This window comes from Chiloscyllium plagiosum, chromosome 17 (genome assembly GCF_004010195.1).
Source record: "Chiloscyllium plagiosum isolate BGI_BamShark_2017 chromosome 17, ASM401019v2, whole genome shotgun sequence".
NCBI lineage: Eukaryota > Metazoa > Chordata > Chondrichthyes > Orectolobiformes > Hemiscylliidae > Chiloscyllium > Chiloscyllium plagiosum.
The window spans coordinates 1,315,370-1,337,200 of NC_057726.1; the positions used below are offsets into that span (position 1 = coordinate 1,315,370).

General features: G+C 45.2%; 1 protein-coding gene across 1 annotated transcript in view; it reads left to right on the forward strand.

The window, feature by feature from the left end:
- LOC122558705 (protein CBFA2T3-like) overlaps positions 1-21,831 on the forward strand; it is an 86,955-nt gene that overhangs the window by 1,730 nt on the left and 63,394 nt on the right. Inside the window, exon 2 of the mRNA XM_043707497.1 lies at positions 11,561-11,802. Coding sequence (XP_043563432.1) covers positions 11,561-11,802 — 242 coding nt within the window. The remainder of the gene's footprint in view (positions 1-11,560; positions 11,803-21,831) is intronic.

Consider the following 21,831-nt stretch of genomic DNA (forward strand, 5'->3'; position numbering starts at 1 on the left):
GGGGGTGTTTGCCTGTGCACATGCTTGGTGGAGGCCCAGTGTGACTGAGTATAACTCTGCGAGTAGGGAGTGTGTGTGTGTGTGTGGGTGTGTGTGAGTGTGTGGGGGTGGGGGTGATATGCTGGATCTGCACATTACTGGAATAAATGTATAAAGTGCCAGGGTTCAGCTTATCGAGGGGCAGATTGCCAAGCTGGGGAAGAGGTTAGTTGCACTTCCCTAAAACCCTTGGACAGAACTTTCTGGAAGTTGCATTGCAGGAAGAGTCACCCACTGATAAGGAAATTGGTGTAATGGAGGGGAAATGCATGACTATCCGCAGGGGGAGCTACCATTTAAAATGTTTCACAGCTTTCAATCATTCAGCAGGTACACTGTGCTTACAGCTATGCTGAGTACGGTCGTGAAGATACAGTGTGAAACTGGGAAACCAGGCGTTATTCACGTGAACAGGAGATGCTATCCATCAGATTCTGTCTGAATTAGGGGATTCCACAACTGTTTGTTTGCAGCATGACCAAGTATAAGTGAGTTGCCTCTTTAATGGTATTAATGGGAGGTAATTTACATAGAATACATGGCCCAATAATACAGCTAATAATTCAGAAAAGTGAAGGAGGTTTCATAGGGGATCATATTTCAGATTGTAGAAACACAATCTTGAGGGCAAGCTTGGGTTTATTCCTCTGTCTCCTGCTGGAGCAGTTAGACAGAAACAGATTGGTTACATTGACTGATATTACATTGAACATACAGTATCTGCCTTGTTGACAGGGTGAGGATTTGAGATAGGAAATTTGGAGGACAAGCTTCAAACCACATGCTCCTAGCATTACTAAGACAGCCTAATGCCACCTCTGTATTATTGTCCCACTTGACCTTTTCTTGGTGAATCTGCTGTTGAACCTCTCATGCGTCTTTCTTACCTCCACACCTCACCAATGCAATGTACTACTGGCAGGTTTCCCATCATAAACGTGAGGTCATTCATAATTCTGCTGCCCACAGATGCAGCTCCCCTTACACCCAGCCTGAGTCCGGAAGAAGGGTTACACCCAAAACGTTGATTTCTCCACCTCCTGATGCTGCCTGGCTTGCTGTGTTCTTCTAGCCTCCTCCTTGTCCACAAATGGAGCTACACATTTTGGACAAAAACAGAAATTGTCCCAGTTAGTCCCAGAAGCTGCAGGTTTCCCAAGTAAAAAATGAGATGCAGTTCTTTGAGCTTGTGCTGAGTCTTGATGGAGCACTGTAGCAGGCCCAAGACAGAGGTATTGGTGTGGGAACATGGTGATGTTGTTCATGTGGCAAGCAAATGGAAGCTCAGGGTCATTTTTGTGAACAGAACATGAGTGTTTGGCAAAGTGGTCTCTCAGTCTGCACTTTGTTTCCTCAATATAGAGGAGAGCACATTGTGAGCAGCGAATACAGTTGATTGAATGAAGTGCAGGTAAATTGCTGTTTCACATGGAAGGTGTGTCTGGAGCCTTCGGACACCTTAGTCCTCTCCTTCTCTACTCCCAACACTTCCCCATAGCCCCGCAGCACCTTCCCCTGTAACCGCAGAACGTGTAATGCCTGCCTGTTTACCTCCTCCCTCCTCACATCCAAGTCCATAGACTCACCTTCCAAGGGGTCCTGCAACCTCTAGGATTCAATATTGAGCTCAATAACTTGACAGCCTGATTCCAATCCTCGATGTTTTTTTCATCCCTCCCACATTTGGTCCTGTTATGACTTTGGTTGCTTCTAGCACAGGCACCCATTCCCATGTACCCCTCGGCCCATTATCACATTATATGGGTTGCATTCAACTCAGCAAACTCACTTTCTCACTCTTAGCTCTTATTATTCCTTACTCAGCTTCTCCTCTGTCCTGGCCTGCAATACAGCATCTCTTTATTTAGCTACCCCCATCTCTCTCTCTAGATATCAGGACCTCTTCTCCACCTATCCAGTCACCTTGCATTCAACTCAGCAAACTCACTTTCTCACTCTTAGCTCTTATTATTCCTTACTCAGCTTCTCCTCTGTCCTGGCCTGCAATCCAGCATCTCTTTATTTAGCTACCCCATCTCTCTCTCTTGATATCAGGACCTCTTCTCCACCTATCCAGTCACCTCTCTCACTCGCTCTCTCTGTATGCTTCCCATCCCCCCACTTTGTCTTCAGTTTGTTGGGCTACAGGATGAGTGTACACACTGTTTCCCAACTTGCAGATGGTGCACTCAGCTCTCAGCACTGTCTCCCTGCCATTAGACCTTGACTGTGGCTCTGCAGTGATGCTGGATAGTGTGACAATATATTTAGTGCCCACACAGAGGGGACTAACATCCACCTGTAAGATTAAAGGTCAAATATTTATACACAGGCTCAAAGTTAGGTTCAAGCATTGTCACCTGTGTCATCAAAGTGCCCTCAATAAGTTTTACTCTTGCTCTCCCTCCCACATTGTCTCAGTGAACAGAGTTGGTTTGGGGGGTTTGGGGTTGGGGCTGGATGGAGCTGGCTTGGCTGTGGAGAATTTTGGCCCTGGAGGTTTGGCAGGGTGACCCTGCGAGTGTTTGATGCTGACGAGCCACACATGATATCGGTCTTCTTACTAAAGACAAGTTGATTCAGTTTGGCTGAACTTTCAAGCGTTGGAGAGGGGCAGGCAAAGTGGAGGTGGCTGCTATAGCTGCTTTGTAGTGTCCTGGCTGGAATCAGACTGGGTTCCTCCTGGCATTATCCTGCCTCCTGGTGAGGAGGAGGCCACCTGGAATGGGGCCAAGGTTGCTGTCTCCTTGTCACATTGCTGTTGGTCCTGAAGGTCAGTGGAAGCCCAGTGGCTGGAATGTTTGCACCTCTTCAGCTGGCTCTGAGACTGCTGGGCCTGGCTCTCCCTGGCCACTGTCAACCTGTCCATGCAGACACAAAGACATGAGCAGGATTTATGAGGAGCAGAAATTAGGCCATTCAGCCCATCAGGGCTGAAAATGTGTTGCTGGAAAAGCGCAGCAGGTCAGGCAGCATCCAAGGAGCAGGGGAATCGACGTTTCGGGCATAAGCCCTTCTTCAGGAAGTCGGCCATTCAGCCCATCAAGTCTATTCCACCATTCAATCATGGTTGAGCAGTTCCTCAACCCTATTCTCCCACTTTCTCCCCATAATCCTTGATCGTCCTGACAGTCAAGAACCTATCTAGCTCCATTTTAAATATACTCAATGACCTGGCCTCCTCAGTCTTCTGTGGCAGTTAATTCCAGAGGTTCACCACTCTCTGGCTGAAGAAGTTTCTCCTTGTCTCCATTCTAAAAGGTCTTTCCTTTACTCCAAGGCTGTGCCCTCAGGTGCTAGTCTCTCCTACCAGATTTTGGAAAGGTGCAGAAGTAACAGGGTTGTTGTCATGGGTGACTTCAACTTCCCAATCTTGAAAATAGCTTGGATGGAGCAGTTTTTGTCAGGTGTGTCCAGGAAGGGTCCCTGATGCAATATGTAGATTGGTCAACTAGAGGGGAGGGCATACTTGGCAACAAATCAGGCCAGGTGTCAGATGTCTCGGTGGGAGAGTATTTCGGTAATAGTGATCATAATTCCCTGACCTTTACTTTAGTCATGGAGAGAGATAGGAGCAGATAGTATGGGAAAGTTTTAATTGAAGAAGGGAGAATTACAATGCTATTAGGCAGGAACAGTGGAGTATAAATTGGGAGCAGATATTCTCAGGGAAATGCACGACAGAAATGTGGAGGTTGTTTAGGGAGTGCTGTGAGTACTGGATGGGTTTGTCCCACTGAAGGAAAGGAAGGGATGGTAGGGTGAAAGAACCTTGGGAATATCTGGTCAAGAGGAAGAAGGAAGCTTATTTAGCACATAGAACATGGAAAGTTAAAGTGCAGTACAGAACGTACAGCCCTCGATGTTACACCAACCTGCAAAATTAATCTAACCTACACTGTTCCATTATTATCCATATGTATGTCCAATGCCCGTTTAAATGCCCATACGTCAATGAGGCCACTCCTGTTGCAGGCAGGCCGTTCCACGTCCCCTACTACTCTCTGACTGAAGAAACTAATATCTGTCCTAAATCTGTCATCCCTCAATTTAAAGCTATGGCCCCTCATGTTAGCCTTCACCATCTGATGAAAAAGGCTCTCCCTGTCCACCATATCTAACCCTCTGATTATCTTAGTTCCCTTGGCCTTTCCTCGTATGACCTCCCCTCCATACCAGGCAACATCCTTGTAAATCTCCTCTAAACCCTTTCCAAAGCTTCCCTTTGAGGTTGAGGAGGCAAGGATCAGACAAGGTTCTAGAAGGTTACAAGGTGGCCAGGAAAGAACTGAAGAATTGACTTAGGAGAGTTAGAAGGGATTGTGGAAAAGCTTTAGCAGGTAGGATTAAGGAAAGCCCTAAGGCGTTCTACACTCATGTCAGGAACACGAGGATGGCCAGAGTGAGGGTAGGGCCTATCAGGGAGAGCGGAGGGAACTTGTGCCTGGAGTCGGAGGAAGTAAGGGAGGTCCTTAATGAATACTTTGCTTCAATATTCACCACTGAGAGGGACCTTGTCGTTTATTGAGGACAGTATGAAACAGACTGATATGCTCGAACAGGTTGATGTTAGGAAGGAGTAAGTGCAGGAAAGTTTGAAAAACATAAGGATAGATAAATCCTATGGGCCGGATGGGATATACTCGAGGTTATTCCAGGAAGTGAGGGAAGAGATTGCTGTGCCTTTGGTGATGACATTTGCCACCAAATGTCATTGTCCACTGGAGTAGTACCAGATAATTGGAAGATGGCAAATGTTATTCCATTATTAAATAAAGGGAGTAGGGATAACCCTGGGAATTGCAGACCAGTCATTCTTACGTCAGTGGTGGGCAAATTATTGGAGAGGATTCTGAGAGACAGGATATATGATTATTTGGAAAAGAATAGTTTGAATAGAAATAATCAGCATGGCTTTGTGAGGGGCAGGTCATGCCTCACAAACCTTATTGAATTCTTTGAGGATGTGACAAAACACATTGATGAAGGTAGAGTGGTAGATGTGATATATATGGATTTTTGCAAGGTGTTTGTTAAGGTTCCCCATGGTAGGCTCATTCAGAAAGTAAGGAGGCATAGGATACAGGGAAATGTGTCTGTCTGGATACAGAATTGGTTGGCCCATAGAAGGCAGAGGGCGGTAGATGGAAAGTATTTAGCTTGGAGCTCAGTGACCAGTGGTGTTCCGCAGGGATCTGTTCTGGGACCTCTGCTCTTTGTAATTTTTATAAATAACTGGGATGAGCAAGTGGGAGGGTGGGATACTGAGTTTGCTGATGACACAAAGGTTGGTGGAGTGGTGGATAGTGTGGAGGGCTGCTGTAGGTGACAATGGGACATTGACAGGATGCAGAGCTGGACTGAGAAGTGGCAGATGGAGTTCAGTCTGGAAAAGTGTGAAGTGATTCACTTTGGAAGTTCGAATTTGAATGCAGATGATAGGGTAAAAAGCAGGATTCCTGGCAGTATGGAGGAACAGAGGGCTCTTGGGGTCCATATCCATAGATTCCTCAAAGTTGCCACTCAAGTTGATTGTTGAGAGTGCGGTGCTGGAAAAGCACAGCAGGTCAGGCAGCATCCGAGTAGCAGTATTCAAGTCCTCTTAAAATAAATGCCATCATTGCACTTGCCTTCCAAACTACTGCCTGAACCTGCACGTTTACCTGGAGAGAATCCTGGATTAGAACTCCCAAGCCTCTTTGCACTTCAGAATTCTGAATTTCCTCTCCATTTAGAAAATAGACCATGCTTCTATTCTTCTTACCAAAGTGCATGACCTCACAGTTTACCAACTGTACTCCATCTGCCATTTTGACCACTCTCCTAACCTGTCCAAATCCTTCTGCAGCCTCCCTCCTCCTCAATGCTGCCTGTCCCTCTGCCTATCTTTGTATTGTCTGAAAACTTAGCCAGAATGGCCTCAGTTCCTTCTGGATTGTTAATGTATAAAGTGAAAGGTTGTCGTCCCAGCACTGACCCTTGCAGAACACCACTTGTCACCGGCTGCCATCCTGAGAAGGACCCTTTTATCCCCACTCTCTGCTTTCTGCCAGACAGCCAAGCCTCTCTCCATGCTAGCACCTTGTCTCTAACACCATGGGCCCTTATCTTATTCAGTAGCCTCCTGTCCGGTACCTTGTCAAAGGCCGCCTTAAAGTCCAGAAAGATAACATCCATTGGCTCTCCTTGGGCTAACCTGCTCGTTAGTTCCTCAAAGAATTCTAGCAGATTTGTCAGACATGACCCCCCCCTTGATGAAACCATGTTGACTTTGCCATACTTTGCCATACACCTCCAAGTACTCAGAAATCTCATCCTTCATGATGGATTCCAGGATCTCACACACGACTGAGGTTTGACTAATTGGTCTGCAATTTTCCATCTTTTGCCTTACTCCCTTTTTAAACAGGTTCTTATGTTAGCAATTTTCCAGTCCTTAAATTCCACAGAAGTCTGATTTTGTCTCTTCTTTAAATTTCTATCTGTCAGCTTTTGGTACTGACCCGCAGACACTGAGAACCACAAGTTTCACTGTATCATTGTCAGCAGGACTGTTCATCCTGAGAAGGTGAGTGTGCTTCCAGAGACTTACCTGTGAATACACATTGTAGTTAAATTGTTCACTTTCCTGTAGGTTACTGCAGTTTTGTGGCAATTATCTCAAATACAAATCAATTCCTTCCTCACTGCATTTAGATACTGAAACAGCATCAGAAATGCCAAAGCAGACACAAGACTGTGCTCAGCAAGAGAGACAGTTTATGTCAGGGCACAAAGTTTGTTGTAGGAACCATGGAAATGACTCCATGTGGGTAAGAGACATGGTCAAGGCGAGGTCAAGTCTAGTGATATATAAAATTCAAGTTGGTGTGTTGGATGTCAACAAGTACACAGGCCATTGGAAAGCTGCAAACTCACACACAGTGCAGGAGCAAAACGTGCCCAGCCTTCCTGAGTTTTCCAGAACCTGTGGGTTCACTCTCTCAGTCAAATGTTGAAAAAAACCTTGGAATCTGAGCTGGATATGGCAGATGTCACTGTCTCAACACCTCTGCAGCCAGAAGAGGCAAATGAATTTCATCCGTGATGCTTTAGACACAAGACACATCGTCCGTATCAGAAGCAGCATCAGAGTACCAAAACGCCCCAAGAGATGCTACAAAGAAAAGAAACCGGTCTCTGACCTCAGACTCAGAGGGAGAGAGATGTATTCATTGTAACAAGGTCAGCCAGGTGCCCCTCATAGAATAGGAGTTCCCTGATTGGGGCAATCAAGGGCCCCTGGATATCAGATATAAACAGGAGCATCAGGGGTTCTATTGACCCTGAGAGCTGGCTCTGAAGAAGTCAGACCCCAGTGTTATGGACTTTCCATGTGTAAATAAAGGTGATTTGGTGAAGGATACCGGCCTCTGTGGATTTAAATCAGAAACTAAGCACATATTTCATACCAAATCAAAATCAGGAGTTAATTTTAAATCCACCTCAAGTTTTACCACAATTTTATTTTTTTTTTAGATTAGATTACTTACAGTGTGGAAACAGGCCCTTCGGCCCAACAAGTCCACACCGAACCGCCGAAGCGCAACCCACCCATACCCCTACATTTACCCCTTACCTAACACTACGGGCAATTTAGCATGGCCAATTCACCTGACCTGCACATCTTTGGACTGCAGGAGGAAACCGGAGCACCCGGAAGAAACCCACGCAGACACGGGGAGAACGTGCAAACTCCACACAGTCAGTCGCCTGAGGCGGGAATTGAACCCGGGTCTCTGACGCTGCGAGGCAGCAGTGCTAACCACTGTACCACCGTGCCGTGTTCACATTTTTTTTTACTCTGTCCAGTCTAATTTTCTTGCTTCTCTTTCTCTCTCCCATAAGAATTTAAATTCAAGTTTTGTCATTTCTTTTTCTTTTTCCTTTCTTTTGAACTGATGTTTTTGCTTTTCACTATCTTTTTCCATTTGAAGTTTAATTTTTAATTGGATTCTTGCTGTAATGATCTAATGTAAGCTACTAGGAACACTCTCTACCTCCTCAAACTTCAAGCCACTACTTCAACAATCTCTCCCTTTTCAGCTCGACTCCTAATTCCTCTGACACAACCTTCAACTTAAAGTATGTTAACTGCTTTAAGGCACTATAAGACAAATCTTTCCTCTCTGAAACAGCTTGAGCAATTGAAGTAGCCATGTTGAATTCCCACTGAGTGCAGAAAAATAAATGCGAAATAGCGTTTGTTTAAACTCTGGAAAATTTCCAGTCTGCAAGTTTTATGGCCTCTGAATCCAATTCCACAATAGCTTCAAAGTAAGGAACATGACTTAAAATCCCCATAGAGCATTGTAACTTTTAAAAAGAGATGAGTTTCCCATTGACTGACCTAACAGAAGACAAAGTTCACATTTTAAGACTTTTATTGTAACAAAGTAAAGCTAATTTCGATATCGAAAACATGATTTAACAAGGAATTAATGTACTGAACCAAAGAAAAGATTATTTTGCACGAACTGTCTTGCACACTTGAAGTACATCTTACAACCCTTTGGCTATTAACATATTATAGCAGTCATGTAGGTTTACAAGAAGCAAGTCAAAGATACTTTCAATGTTTTCAGATTAGATTAGATTCCCTACAGTGTGGAAACAGGCCCTCCAGCCTAACAAGTCCACACCGACCTTCCAAAGAGTAACCCACCCAGACCCATTTCCCTCTAACTAAAGCACCTACCACTGCGGGCAATTTAGCATGGCCAATTCACCTGACCTGCATCTTTGGACTGTGGGAGGAAACCCACGCAGACACAGGGAGAACTCCACACAGACAGTCACCCGAGGCTGGAATTGAACCTGGCCCCTGGTGCCGTGAGGCAGCAGTGCTAACCACTGAGCCACCGTGCCGCCCAAAGTTATTGCATTCAGCCTGAGTCTTCCAGATCTTATCTCCATGACTAAGGCATACATCAGCAACTCCTTGTTCCTTACACCTCCCAAAGTTGCATGAGCTCTCGATAAAAGCAAATTACTGCGGATGCTGGAATCTGAAACCAAAAGAGAAAATGCTGGAAAATCTCAGTCGGTCTGGCAGCATCTGTAAGGAGAGAAAAGAGCTGACGTTTCGAGTCTAACTGACCCTTTGTCAAAGCTTAAAAAAAGGGAGAAATAGGGAGGTATTTCCACTAGGCTGAGAGAAGAGGCATCTCATCTTCCGACTAGACACATTACAGCCTGCTGGTCTCAGCATTGAATTCAACAACTTCAGATAATTTTAATTCATTTATTTTATTTATCATTTTTTTTCATTGTTCTGTACCTCTTCATTGTCTCTCTTTCTCTCGCTCCCCACTCTCTCATCACCTTTTTCCTCTCCTCTTCCCCCTTTGCTACCCTTCTCCCCTGTTTTCCATTTTCCCTCTGCTTCACCCCTTCCCCCGAACCCCCGCATATTTTGTCACATAGCCCTGGCTTCAGCCTTGGTCATTCGCAGCCCCTAAGCTCCCTATAATCTCTCTATGCACTGTCATTATCACCTCTTTATTGCTACCTTTGCTTCTGGAGCCAGGACTCACCTTCTCTCAGCCTCGTATAAATACCTCCCTATTTCTCCCTTTCTTTAGCTTTGTCAAAGGGTCAGTTAGACTTGAAACGTCAGCTCTTTTCTCTCCTTACAGATGCTGCCAGACCTACTGAGATTTTCCAGCATTTTCTCTTTTGATTGCATGAACTCTCTGCGCTTTCTTTCAGAAAACTGACTCATAACCGATTGGTTGTTAAAATGGTAATTTTATGTTCATAGCAGTAGCTGTTTTGTTCCTCCACATAGTACTAGCTACGTTCTCACTCTCTCTGTCTTAAAAGGCTGGTGTCTTAGGTTTAAAAGATGCTATTGATATTTCAAAGGGTGTCAGGGAAGCTATGATTTCAGTTGCCCTCCATCCAGTGGTAACCCGTTTACAAGAGCCTGTCTCTGAGCAGAGATATTTATTATGACCTTACTGCATGTATACACTTTTTCAGACCAAATCTTTTTCACTTAAAGTTAAAGAATATTTTTAAAAATATGAGTTTCTTGTAAATTCCAGTTTATGTAACAGTATAAATTGCAAAATAATGACAGAATATGATGACCAGCTGCAGCTCATTCACTCTGCCCACTCTTTCTCTTCGCTTTTTCTTCCTCCTAGTGATTTTTTTTTCTCTTTTTCTTCTTCTTTTCTTCCCTTTGATTCCTGGCCTGCAGCGACCTCCAGCGAGGAGTGACGACTCCTGGCCTCCTGCAGTGGCCTCCCAGTGTTGGCATGGCAACCTCCCGGCCTCCCACAACGGCCTCCCAGCGTAGTGCAGCGGCCTCCTCCCATAGGGTCCCTCTGGCATGGCATGGCGATCTTCTGGCCTCCTGCAGCAGCCTCCTGGCTTGGTACATCACCAGCATGGTGTGGAGCCAGGGCCTGGTGCAGACTGGAAGCTGAGTGCCAGCATGGTCTGCTGTACTGAACTCTTTTCCATAACGCTGGACATGTTATTTTTGTGACAAATCTTGTAACAAAAGAATCTGTGCCAAAGTAATTTTTTATTTAAGTCAATGCTGCAAATGATGACATATAAAATTTTCACTATATGCAATGAGTATATGTTTTTGTGGTTGTGTTCGCCGAGCTGGGAATTTGTGTTGCAGACGTTTCGTCCCCTGTATAGGTGACATCCTCAGTGCTTGGGAGCCTCCTGTGAAGCGCTTCTGTGATCTTTCCTCCGGCATTTGTAGTGGTTTGAATCTGCCGCTTCCGGTTGTCAGTTTCAGCTGTCCGCTGCAGTGGCCGGTATATTGGGTCCAGATCGATGTGCTTATTGATTGAATCTGTGGATGAGTGCCATGCCTTTAGGAATTCCCGGCTGTTCTCTGTTCTCTGAACAAACAGATTCAAACCACTGCAAATGCCGGAGGAAAGATCACAGAAGCGCTTCACAGGAGGCTCCCAAGCACTGAGGATGTCACCTAGACAGGGGACGAAACGTCTGCAACACAAATTCCCAGCTCAGCGAACACAACCACAACAACGAGCACCCGAGCTACAAATCTTCTCCCAAACTTTGAATGAGTATATGTGACAATAAAGGCTATTCTATTCTATTCAATTCACATCAGGTCCCCTGGATTGTGTTGTTATTTGCAGGCTGTCCCTGGAATTATTGTCAATGTTCACAGGATCCTGAGACTACGTCACATTTACAGAGGTCCCTGGAGATTTGCCAAAGGGGTTCTTAGGGAGTGTGTCAGTATTCATAGGCCTTCCTAGAAATGTGCTAGCATTTTCTGGGCTCCCTGTGAGTGTGTAAGTATTTTCAGAGAGTCGCTTGGTATGTCTCATTATTTGTAAGGATGTTCTGGGAGTGCAGCTGGTCAAAATGAAGCTATCAGTGTTCTTGTATGACATCATTAATATTTGGGTGGCATCAGCCACACCCAACCATATCCTGGATTGGGACTAACCCCAGATCTTTCTGTTCCTCTTAACAGGGATGAATGGGAACAGTCAATCTCCGACTGCAATCAGTGGAGCTCTGTCTACCCTGAATGGCTTCAGCAATGGTCCTGCCACCTCAACCAGCTCCTCTCTCACCAATCAACAGCTGCCTCCTCCCTGTGGAGTCAGGCAACTCTGCAAACTGAAGCGATTCTTGACCACACTACAGCAGTTCGCCAGTGATCTATCCCCAGAGATTGGAGAGTATGTGAGGAACTTAGTGTTGGGACTTGTGGTAGGTACTGTAGTTCCCTGATCCTAACTGAACAATCCTCCATAGTTCGTTAGCTAAAGATTATGCTGTTCTGTAATTCTCTGAAGTGACTCAGATGCATTCATAAGTGGAGTAATGTTCAGTTTCTGTATTACTCACAATCGGTTGAACTAGAGTTACATCGGCCACCCATTTTAGGCCGATGTAACTCTAGTCCCATATGAATGTGATTGACACCTAACTGCCCTCCAGCTTGTGGTTCAAGAGGTCAATGGATAACTACCTTCTCAGCAAATCACAAGACAGATATGATATGCTCACCTTCCTGAAATGCCAGCCCAGGCAGAAGATACAGACACTGAACAGAATTTCTATCTCATCACAAATATTGCATTTAGATGGAAAATGTCCTTGGTGCAGGATGTTACAAAAGAAATTGCAGGAAGTGTGAGCGGCTGCAGCTCCTTACTGACCATATTGTTTGGTGGGTGCAGTAGTTGGGCACACTGAGGACTGTACAGGAGACAATGTGACAGACACTAGTAACAGGGAGGTGGTCACACCAAACGTTCCTGATAACGGGCTTTTGCCCAAAACATTGATTCTCCTGCTCCTTGGATGCTGCCTGACCTACTGTGCTTTTCCAACACCACACTCTCGACTCTGATCACCAGCATCTGCAGACCTCACTTATAACACAGGTTCAGTCAGGTAGGTGGGTGACCGTCAGAAGAAGCAGGCAGGTAGTGCAGGAATCTCCTGTGGCTATTCCTCTCTCTAACATGTATACTGTTTTGGATACAGTTGAGGGGATAGCCTCTCAGGGGAGTGTAATAGCAGTAGCCAGGCCTGTGACACCACAACTGGCTCTGCTGTAGAGCAGGGTTGGGCAAAGTCAAGGTGAACAATAGTGAGGGAAGACTCAATAGTTAGTAGCACAGACAAACATTTCTGTGGCAGTGCTTGAGACTCCCGGATGGTGTGTAGCCTCCATGCTGCCAGCGTCAAGGACATTTCTGAACATTGCATGAAATTCCTAAGGGGCAGGGTGAGCAGCCAGAGATTGTTATGCACATTGGTACCAACGATGTAGGTAGAAAGAGGAATGAGGTCCTGCAGAGTGAATACAGGGAGTTGGAAAAGAGGCTGAAAAGTAGGACCTTGAGGGTAGTAATCTCTACCTTTGCCATGTGACAGTGAGGCAATGAATAGAAAGATAGGAGAGATGATTTTAAACTAATTCATGGGGTGGTTGGGATCCTGAATTTTAGTTCCAGTGTCCAGGCGGTTGAGAGTAGTGAGGTCAGAAATATGGTTTCAAGGTTGCAAGAGAGCACCAGCAAGCAGGAAGGTGGTTTAAAGTGTGTCTACTTCAACACCAGGAGCATCCGGAATAAGGTGGGTGAGCTTGCAGCATGGGTTGGTACCTGGGACTTCGATGTTATGACCATTTCGGAGACATGGATAGAGCAGGGTCAGGAATGGTTGTTGCAGGTTCCAGGATTTAGATGTTTCCGTAAGAACAGAGAAGATGGTAAAAGAGGGGGAGGTGTGGCATTGTTGGTCAAGGACAGTATTACGGTGGCAGAGAGGACGTTTGAGGACTCATCTACGGAGGTAATATGGACTGAGGTTAGAAACAGGAAAGGAGAGGTCACCCTGTTGGGAGTTTTCTTTAAGCCTTCAAAAAGTTCCAGAGATGTAGAGGAAAGGAATTCAAAAATGATTCTTGATAGGAGCGAGAGTGAAGGGTAGTTATTATGGGGTCTTTAACTTTCAAAATATTGACTGGAAAAACTATAGTTTGCGTACTTTAGATGGGTTATTTTGTCCAATGTGTGCAGGAGGGTTTTCTGACACAGTTTGTAGACAGGCCAACAAGGGGCGAGGCCACATTGGATTTGGTACTGGGTAATGAACCCAGCCAGGTGTTAGATTTGGAGGTAGGTGAGCATGTTCTATGAATGCGTGGCTAAGGAGTTGATGCAGGGGATAGGGTTTCAGGTTCATGGATCATTGGGACCTCTTCTGGGGCAGGGGTGACCTGTACAATAAGGACAAGTTGAATCTAAACTGGATGGGAACCAATATCCTTGCAGGGAGGTTCGCTTGTGAGACATGGGAGGGCTTAAACTGGAATGGCAGGGGGCTGAAGTGTCTTTATTTCAGTGCAAGGAATATTATAGGTAAAGCAGATGAGCTTAAAGCCTGGATCAGTACATGGAACTATGATGTTGTGGCCAGTACAGAGTCTTAGTTGAGAGAGGGACAGAACTGGTTGCTCGATATTCCAGGGTTTAATTTTTTAGGTGAGATCGACAGGAAGGTAAAAGAGATAGAGGAATTGCATTACTAATCAGGGAGGATGTTACAAAGCATTCAGAGAAGACACACTGGAGGACCCATCCACTGAGGCACTATGGTTCGAGCTCAAAAATAAGATGGGTGCAGTCACTGTGATAGGATTATACTATAGGCCTCTCAACAGCCAGAGACATTGAGGAACAAATATGTCGGCAGATTATGGAAAGATGCAATAAAAACAGAGTTGTCATAGTGGGTGACTTTAATTTCCCCAATATTGACTGGGAATCCCTTACAGCAAGCGGCTTAGATGGGGCAGAATTTGTAAAGTGCATCCAAGAGGGTGTCTTAAAACAGTGTGTGGATTGTCCAACTAGACCATAGAACATAGAACAGTACAGCACAGTACAAGCCCTTCGGCCCACGATGTTGTGCTAAGCATTTATCTTACGTTAAGATCAACCTAACCTCCACACCCCTCAATTTACTGCTGTCCATGTGCTTGTCCAGCAGTCACTTAAATGTCCCTAATTCCACACACCCACCACTCTCTGAGTAAAGAACCTACCTCTGCCATTTTCCCTCAATCTTCCTCCAATCACCTTAAAGTTATGCCCCCTTGTGATAGCCATTTCTGATCTGGGAAAAGGTCTCTGGCTATCCACTCTGTCTATTCCTCTCATTACCTTGTACCCCTCTATCAAGTCACCTCTCTTCCTTCTTCTCTCCAGAGTGAAAAGCCCGAGCTCACTCCACCTTTCTTCACAAGACATGCCCTCCAGTCCCGGCAGCATCCTGGTAAATCTCCTCTGCACCCTCTCTAAAGCATCTACATCCTTCCGATAATGAGGCAACTAGAACTGGACACTATATCCCAAGTGTGGTCTAACCAGGGGTTTTATAGAGCTGCTGCTCTATAGTGGCTGTTCAACTCAATCCCCCTGTTAATGAAAGCCAAATTACCATACACCTTCCTAACAATTCTATCAAGTTGGGTTAGAGTAGGAGAAAGTAAGGATTGCAGATGCTGGAGATCAGAGTCAAAAAGTGTGGCATTGGAAAAGCACAGCAGGTCAAGGTGGGGGAGAAGGTGATAGGTCGGAGAGGAGGGTGGAGCAGATCGGTGGAAAGGAAGATTGACAGGTAGGACAGGTTAAGAGGGTGATGCCGAATTAGAGGGTTGGATCTGGGATAACATGGGGGGAGAGGAAATGAAGAAATTGGTGAAATCAACATTGATCTCGTGTGGTTGGAGGGTTCCAAGGCAAAAGATGAGGCGTTCTTCCTCCAGGTGTCAATTGACTAGACTTTGGCGGTGCAGGAGGCCAAGGATTTGCATGTCCCTGGCAGAGTGGGAGGGGCAGTTGAAGTGTTTGGCCACAGGGCGGTGGGGTTGTTTAGTGCCTTTCCTGATTTTCCAGTTTCCTGGTTTCCCCTGCTCCCACCTCCTCGCTTCCCGTAATAACCTTGGATATATCTGGGCCGGCCCTGGGGACCTATGTATCTCGATGCTTCCCAGAATTTCCAACACATCCACTTCCTTAATATCAATCTATTCAAGCCTATTAACCTGGTCCATGGTGTTCTCACTATCAACAAGGTCCCTCTCTCTTGTAAATACTGAAGCAAGAAACTCATTTAGGGCCTCCCCCGCTTCTTCAAATTCCAGGCCTAAGTTCCTTCCACTATCCCTGATCAGCCCTAGCCTCTCTCTGATCATTCTCTTATTCCTCATGTAAGTGTAGAATGCCTTTGGGTTTTCCCTAATCCTTCCCACCAAGGCTTTGTCATGCCCCCACCTAGCTCTCCTCAGTCCATTTTTGGGCTCTTTCCTAGCTACCCTGTAACCCTCTAAAGCTGTGCCAGATCCTTATTTCCCCAATCTTAAGTAAGCTTCCTTCTTCCTCCTGATGAGAAGCTCCTCTTCTTTTGTCATCCAAGGCTCCTTCACCTTACCATTCCTTGCCTGTCTGAGTGGGACAAAGTTATCTAACACTCACAACAAGTGCTCCTTAAACAGGCTCCACATTTCTGTTGTGCATTTCCCGTAGAACAATTGTTCACAGTTTATACTCCACAGCTCCTGTCTAACAGCAGTATAATTTCCCCTCCCCCAATTACATACCTTCCCATACTCTTTGTTCCTATCCCTCTGCATGGCTATGGTGAAGGTGAGGCAGTTGTGGTCACTGTCACTGAAATGTCTCCCACCAAGAGATCTGACACCTGAGCACTTCCCACCTTAGTCGGCCTATCTACTGGACACACCTGACAAAATCGGCTCCATCCAGACCATCTGCACTAAGGAGGTTCCAGTCAATATTGGGGAAGTTGAAGTCACCCATAACAACAACAACTCTGTTACATCTGCACCTTTCCAAGATCTGCTGTCCAATCTGTTCTTCCATCTCTCTGCTGCTATTGGGGGTCTATAGAAAACACTCAATAAAATAACTGCTCCTTTCCTGTTACTGACTCCCATCCATACACATTCAGTAGCCAAACCCTCCTCAACAATCTCCTTTTCTGCAACTGTGATGCCCTCTCTAATTCACAATGCTACTCCCCCTCCTCTTTTACACCCCTCCTTGTTATTTTTAAAAGATTGCAATTCTGGAACATCCACCAACAGTTCCTGCCCCTGTGAAATCCATGACCAAAACATTGTAGCTCTAAGTACTGATCCATGCTCTAAGTACTGATCCATGCTCTAAGTACTGATCCATGCTCTAAGTACTGATCCATGCTCTTATTCCTGACACTCTTTGCATTGAAACTGACACACTTTAACCCATCCCTTTGCCTTACCAACCTTCCTGACAGACTCTCTGCATTCTATTTCTGGGGAGGCCAAATTACATCAGTATTATGCAGGAGCTAGGGAGTGTTAATTGGGAGGAGCGGTTATCAGGCAAGTCCACTTTTGACATGAGAATTGTTTAAAGACCAGCATGTTCCAGTAAGCAGGAAGGACAAGGATGGCAAGGATGGGACCCTTGGATAACAGGGGAGGTTATGAATTTAGTCAAAAGGGAAAAAGAAGCATATGTAAGGTTTAGGAAGCTAAAACCAGACAGGGACCGTAAAGAATATAAAGAAAACTAGAAGGAACTCAAGCACAGAATTTGGAGAGCAAGAAGGGGCCATGAGATGACTTTGCCAAGTCGGGTTAAAGAGAACCCCAAGGCATTCTATAGATACATTAAAAACAAGAGGACAACTAAAGAGAAGGTAGGACCTATCAAGGATAAAGGAAGGAACTTGTGCTTAGAGGCAGAGGGTGTGGGTGAGATGCTAAATGAAGACTTTGTGTCAGTATTCATCCAGGAAAAGGTTATGGAGGATATTGAGATTTGTGTGGAGCATGCTAATATGCTACATCATTTTGAGATCAAGAGGGAAGTGGTGTTGGATCTCTTGAAGATCAGTAAGGTGGGCCCGATGGCATTTACGCCAGCTTATTGAGAAAGGCAACAGAGGAGATTGCTGGGGCTTTAACCAATATCTTTGTATCTTCGTTTGCCACCGTAGCTAATGTTGTTGCTCTGTTCAAGAAGGGAATTGGGTATAATCCAGGAAACTAGACTGGTAAGTTTCACATCATGTTTGGGAAGGTATTGGAGAGAATTCTTAAGGATAAGATTTACATGCATTTGGAAAAGCAAGGCCTAATTGGAGAAAGACAGCGTGGCTTTGTGCAGGGCAGGTCAAGTCTTACTAACTTGATTGAATTTTTTGAGGAGGTGATGAAGGTGATCGATGTGAGTAGAGCAGTGGATGTTGTCTAAGTGGATTTTCGTAAGCTCTTGACAAGGTCCCACATGGTAGGTTCATCCAGAAGATTAAGATGCATGGGATCCACAGTGACCTGACTACATGGATTCAGAATTGGCTTGCCCATAGAAGACAGAAAGTCGTTGGATGTTGCTTTCGGTCTGGAGGTCCGTGACTAGTGGTGTTCCTCAGGGATCCATACTGGGACCTCTGCTGTTTGCGATCTACGTAAATACCTTGATTGAAAATGTAGATGGGTTGGTTAGTACGTTTGCAGATGATACAAAGATTGTGTGTTGTAGATAGCATAGAAGGTTGTCAAAGGATACAACAAAATATAGATCAATAACAGATATGAGTGGAGAAATGGCAGATGGAGTTTAATCTGGATAAGTGTGAGGTGCTGCACTTTGGGAGATCAAATGTTAAGGAAAAGTATACAGTTAATGGCAGGATCCTGAACAGCACTGATATTTAGAAGGATCTTGGGGTTCAAGTCCATAGCTCCCTGAAAGTGACCATGTAAGTATATAGGGTGGTAAAGAAAGCATATGGCTTGCTGACCTTTATTAGTTGGGGAATTGATTACAAGAGTCAGGATTCATGTTGCAGCTTCTTATAAGGCTTTGCATTCAATTCTGATCGCCACACCACAGGAAAGATGTGGAAGCTTTGGAGAAGGTACAGAAGAGGTTTACCAGGATGCTGCCTGCATTAGAGGGTTTGAACTATAAGGAAAGGCTGGAAAAACTCAGGTTGTTTTCTCTGGATCAGCGGAGGCTGAGGGGAGACTTGATCGAAGTCTGTAAAATTATGAGGTGCATAGATAGGGCTGAGGGGCAGAATCTTTTTCGCAGAGTTGAAATGTCTATAACTCAGGGACATGCATTTCAGGTGAGAGGGGATAAGTTCAAAGTAGATGTGAGGGACAAGTGTTTTACACAGAGAGTGTAAGGAGTGTGGAACATGCTGCCGGGGGTGGTGGTGGGGACAGATACAATAGGTACGTTTTAGATAAGCACATAAATATACAAGGAATGGAGGGATATGGACCAAAGGCAGGCAGAAGGGATTCGTTTAATTTGGTGTTATGTTGGGCACAACATTGTGGGCCAAAGGGCCTGTTCCTGTGCTGTACTGTTCTATGTTCTAAGTCATAGGCAGCATTATTCCGAGTTCTGAGCTGATATAATGTGGTTGTGTTCCATAATAGAGTGTAATGGAATGTGGAGAGAGTTTGCCTCTGTTTCTGCATTTGATAGGGATAGTATAGTGAGAGCTTTACTCTGTATCTACCTCCATGCTGTCCCTATCCTGGGAGTGTTTCATAAGATAGTATGGAGAAAGTGGCTAAGAGGAAATCTTATGGTGAGGACATTCATCCATATCTCTTGACCTTGTCAACCAACAAAAGGAAATGCTGCAGGAGAGGGAATGGTACTGGATCTACTTGTATGGAATGTAGCTGGGTAAGTGGTAGAATTATCCCTGCAGTATCTTTGTGATACAGACCATAACTCATGGAGGTCATGGACAAGCAGAAAGTTGGATTGAAAATAAGGTTTCATATCTGGGCCAGGCAGATGTTAAACCAATGACACAGGATCTGGCCAAAGTGAACTTGCAAGAAAATCTTCATCAGAGCAATTGCAGTCATTCAGAAAGGAAATAGTGAAAGTGGAGGAGCAGCCTGTTCATGTAGCAGGTGGGCAACAAGTTCGAGGAACTTTGGATGTCAAGGAATGTATGGGATTGGATAAAAAAGAAAAGGGAAGCTTATGGGAGATTCTGAAGGCTCAAAATAGTGGAGGCCCAAAGGGAGCTCAGTAATTGCTGGGGGTTGCTTAAAAAAACAAATTAGAAAAGTCCAGATGGGCATTAAAAAACATTGGCAGAAAATAAAGGAAAAACCAAAGCTCTTTTATAGGAGTATTAGGGGCAAGAGAATCTAGCAGTGACATCGTTCATGCAACATGTATTATAACAGACTGTACTGATGCATGTATATTTGTCAGAGTCCACTTGTCTCTGAATCACAAAGTTTGGGATCAAGGCCTGATACAAGGCTCTAAGACAAGGAATTGACACGAGGATTGAAGCTGAAACCTTTGTGTAATACAGACAGTGTACTGCATTGTTGGGAATGCATCTACCGGATGAGCCACAATACCATCTGCCTACTTGGGTGGATGTAATAAGACCATAAGACCATAGGAAATAGGAACAGGAATAGGCTGTTGGCCTTTGAGTTTACTGATCTGACATTTCTCACGTACGCTTTCCTGCTTTTTCCCCGTAGCCCTGATTCCCCGACTGATCAAGAATCTATCTGTCTCAGCCTTAAGTATACTTAAGGGCTACTGCAGGCTGCAGTGTGACATAGACAGGATGCAGAGCTGAGCTGAGAAAGGGCAGATGGAATTCAACCTGGATAAATGCGAAGTGATACATTTTGGAAGGTCGAACACAAATTTTGAGTAAAGTCAGCATTCTTGGCAGTGTGGAGGAACAGAGGGATCTGGGAGTGCAAGTAAATAGATCCCTCAAAGTTGCCACCCAAGTGAATAAGGTTGTTAAGAAAGCATATGGTGTTTTGGCTTTCATTAACAGGGTATCGAGTTTAAGAGCCGCGAGGTTTTGCTGCAGCTCTACAAGTCCCTGGTGAGACCACACTTGGAATATTGTGTCCAGTTCTGGTCGCCCTACTATAGGAAAGATACAGGGGCTTTGGAAAAGATGCAAAGAAGGCTTACCAGGATGCTGCCTGGACTGGAGGGCTTGCCTTATGAATAAGCTCGGAACTTTCTCTCTGGAGAGAAGGAGAAAGAGAGGAGACCTGATCAAGGTATCCAAGGTAATGAGAGGAACAGATAGAGTCAATAGCCAGAGACCTTTCCCCAGGGCAGGATTGACTGGTACGAGAAGTCATAATTTGAAGATATTAGGAGAAAGGTATAAAGGAGATGTCAGAGGTAGGTTCTTTACGCAGAGAGTTGTGAATGTATGGAATGCGTTGCCAGCTGTGGTGGTGGAAGCGAAGTCATTGGGGACACTTAAGCAACTGCTGGACATGCACATGGACAGCAGTGAGTTGAGGGGGTCGTTGGTTAAGTTACCATATTTTACATTAGGATTAAACCTCGGCACAACACGGTGGGCCAAAGGGCCTGTTCTGTGCTGTACTTTTCTATGTTCTATATGTTCTATACACAAGGACTCTGTGCCCAAAGTTCTCTGTGGCAGGAACTTGAAAAGTATTCATTTCAAACCCACAGATGATGCTCATGTACAGTTCCTCATCTGGCCAAGCTCCATTTCACCAGGAGAAAGTTAATCACCAGGATGTGGCGTGAGGCAGAAAGTCTGCATTATGAGGAGACAGTGGATAGGCTGGGTTTGTTTTCCCTGGGAGAGAGGAGACTGAAGGGGAAGGTGATTGAAGTGTACAAAATTATGAGAGGCATAGACAGAGTAGATTGTGAGAATCTTTTCCTCATGGTGGATGTGTCTAAGGTAAGAGGATACAAGTTTAAGGTGAGGAGTAAGTGGTTTAGAAGAGGTCTGAGAAATTTTTTTTCATCCAGAGGGTAGCATTTTTATGGAACATGCTGCCTGAGAGAGTGATGGAGGAGAAAGTGAGGTCTGCAGATGCTGGAGATCAGAGCTGAAAATGTGTTGCTGGAAAAGCGCAGCAGGTCAGGCAGCATCCAGGGAACAGGAGAATCGACGTTTCGGGCATAAGCCCTTCTTCAGGAATGAGGAAAGTGTGTCCAGCAGGCTAAGATAAAAGGTAGGGAGGAGGGACTTGGGGGAGGGGCGTTGGAAATGCGATAGGTGGAAGGAGCTCAAGGTGAGGGTGATAGGCCGGAATGGGGTGGGGGCGGAGAGGTCAGGAAGAAGATTGCAGGTTAGGAAGGCAGTGCTGAGTTCGATGGATTTGACTGAGACAAGGTAGGGGGAGGGGAAATGAGG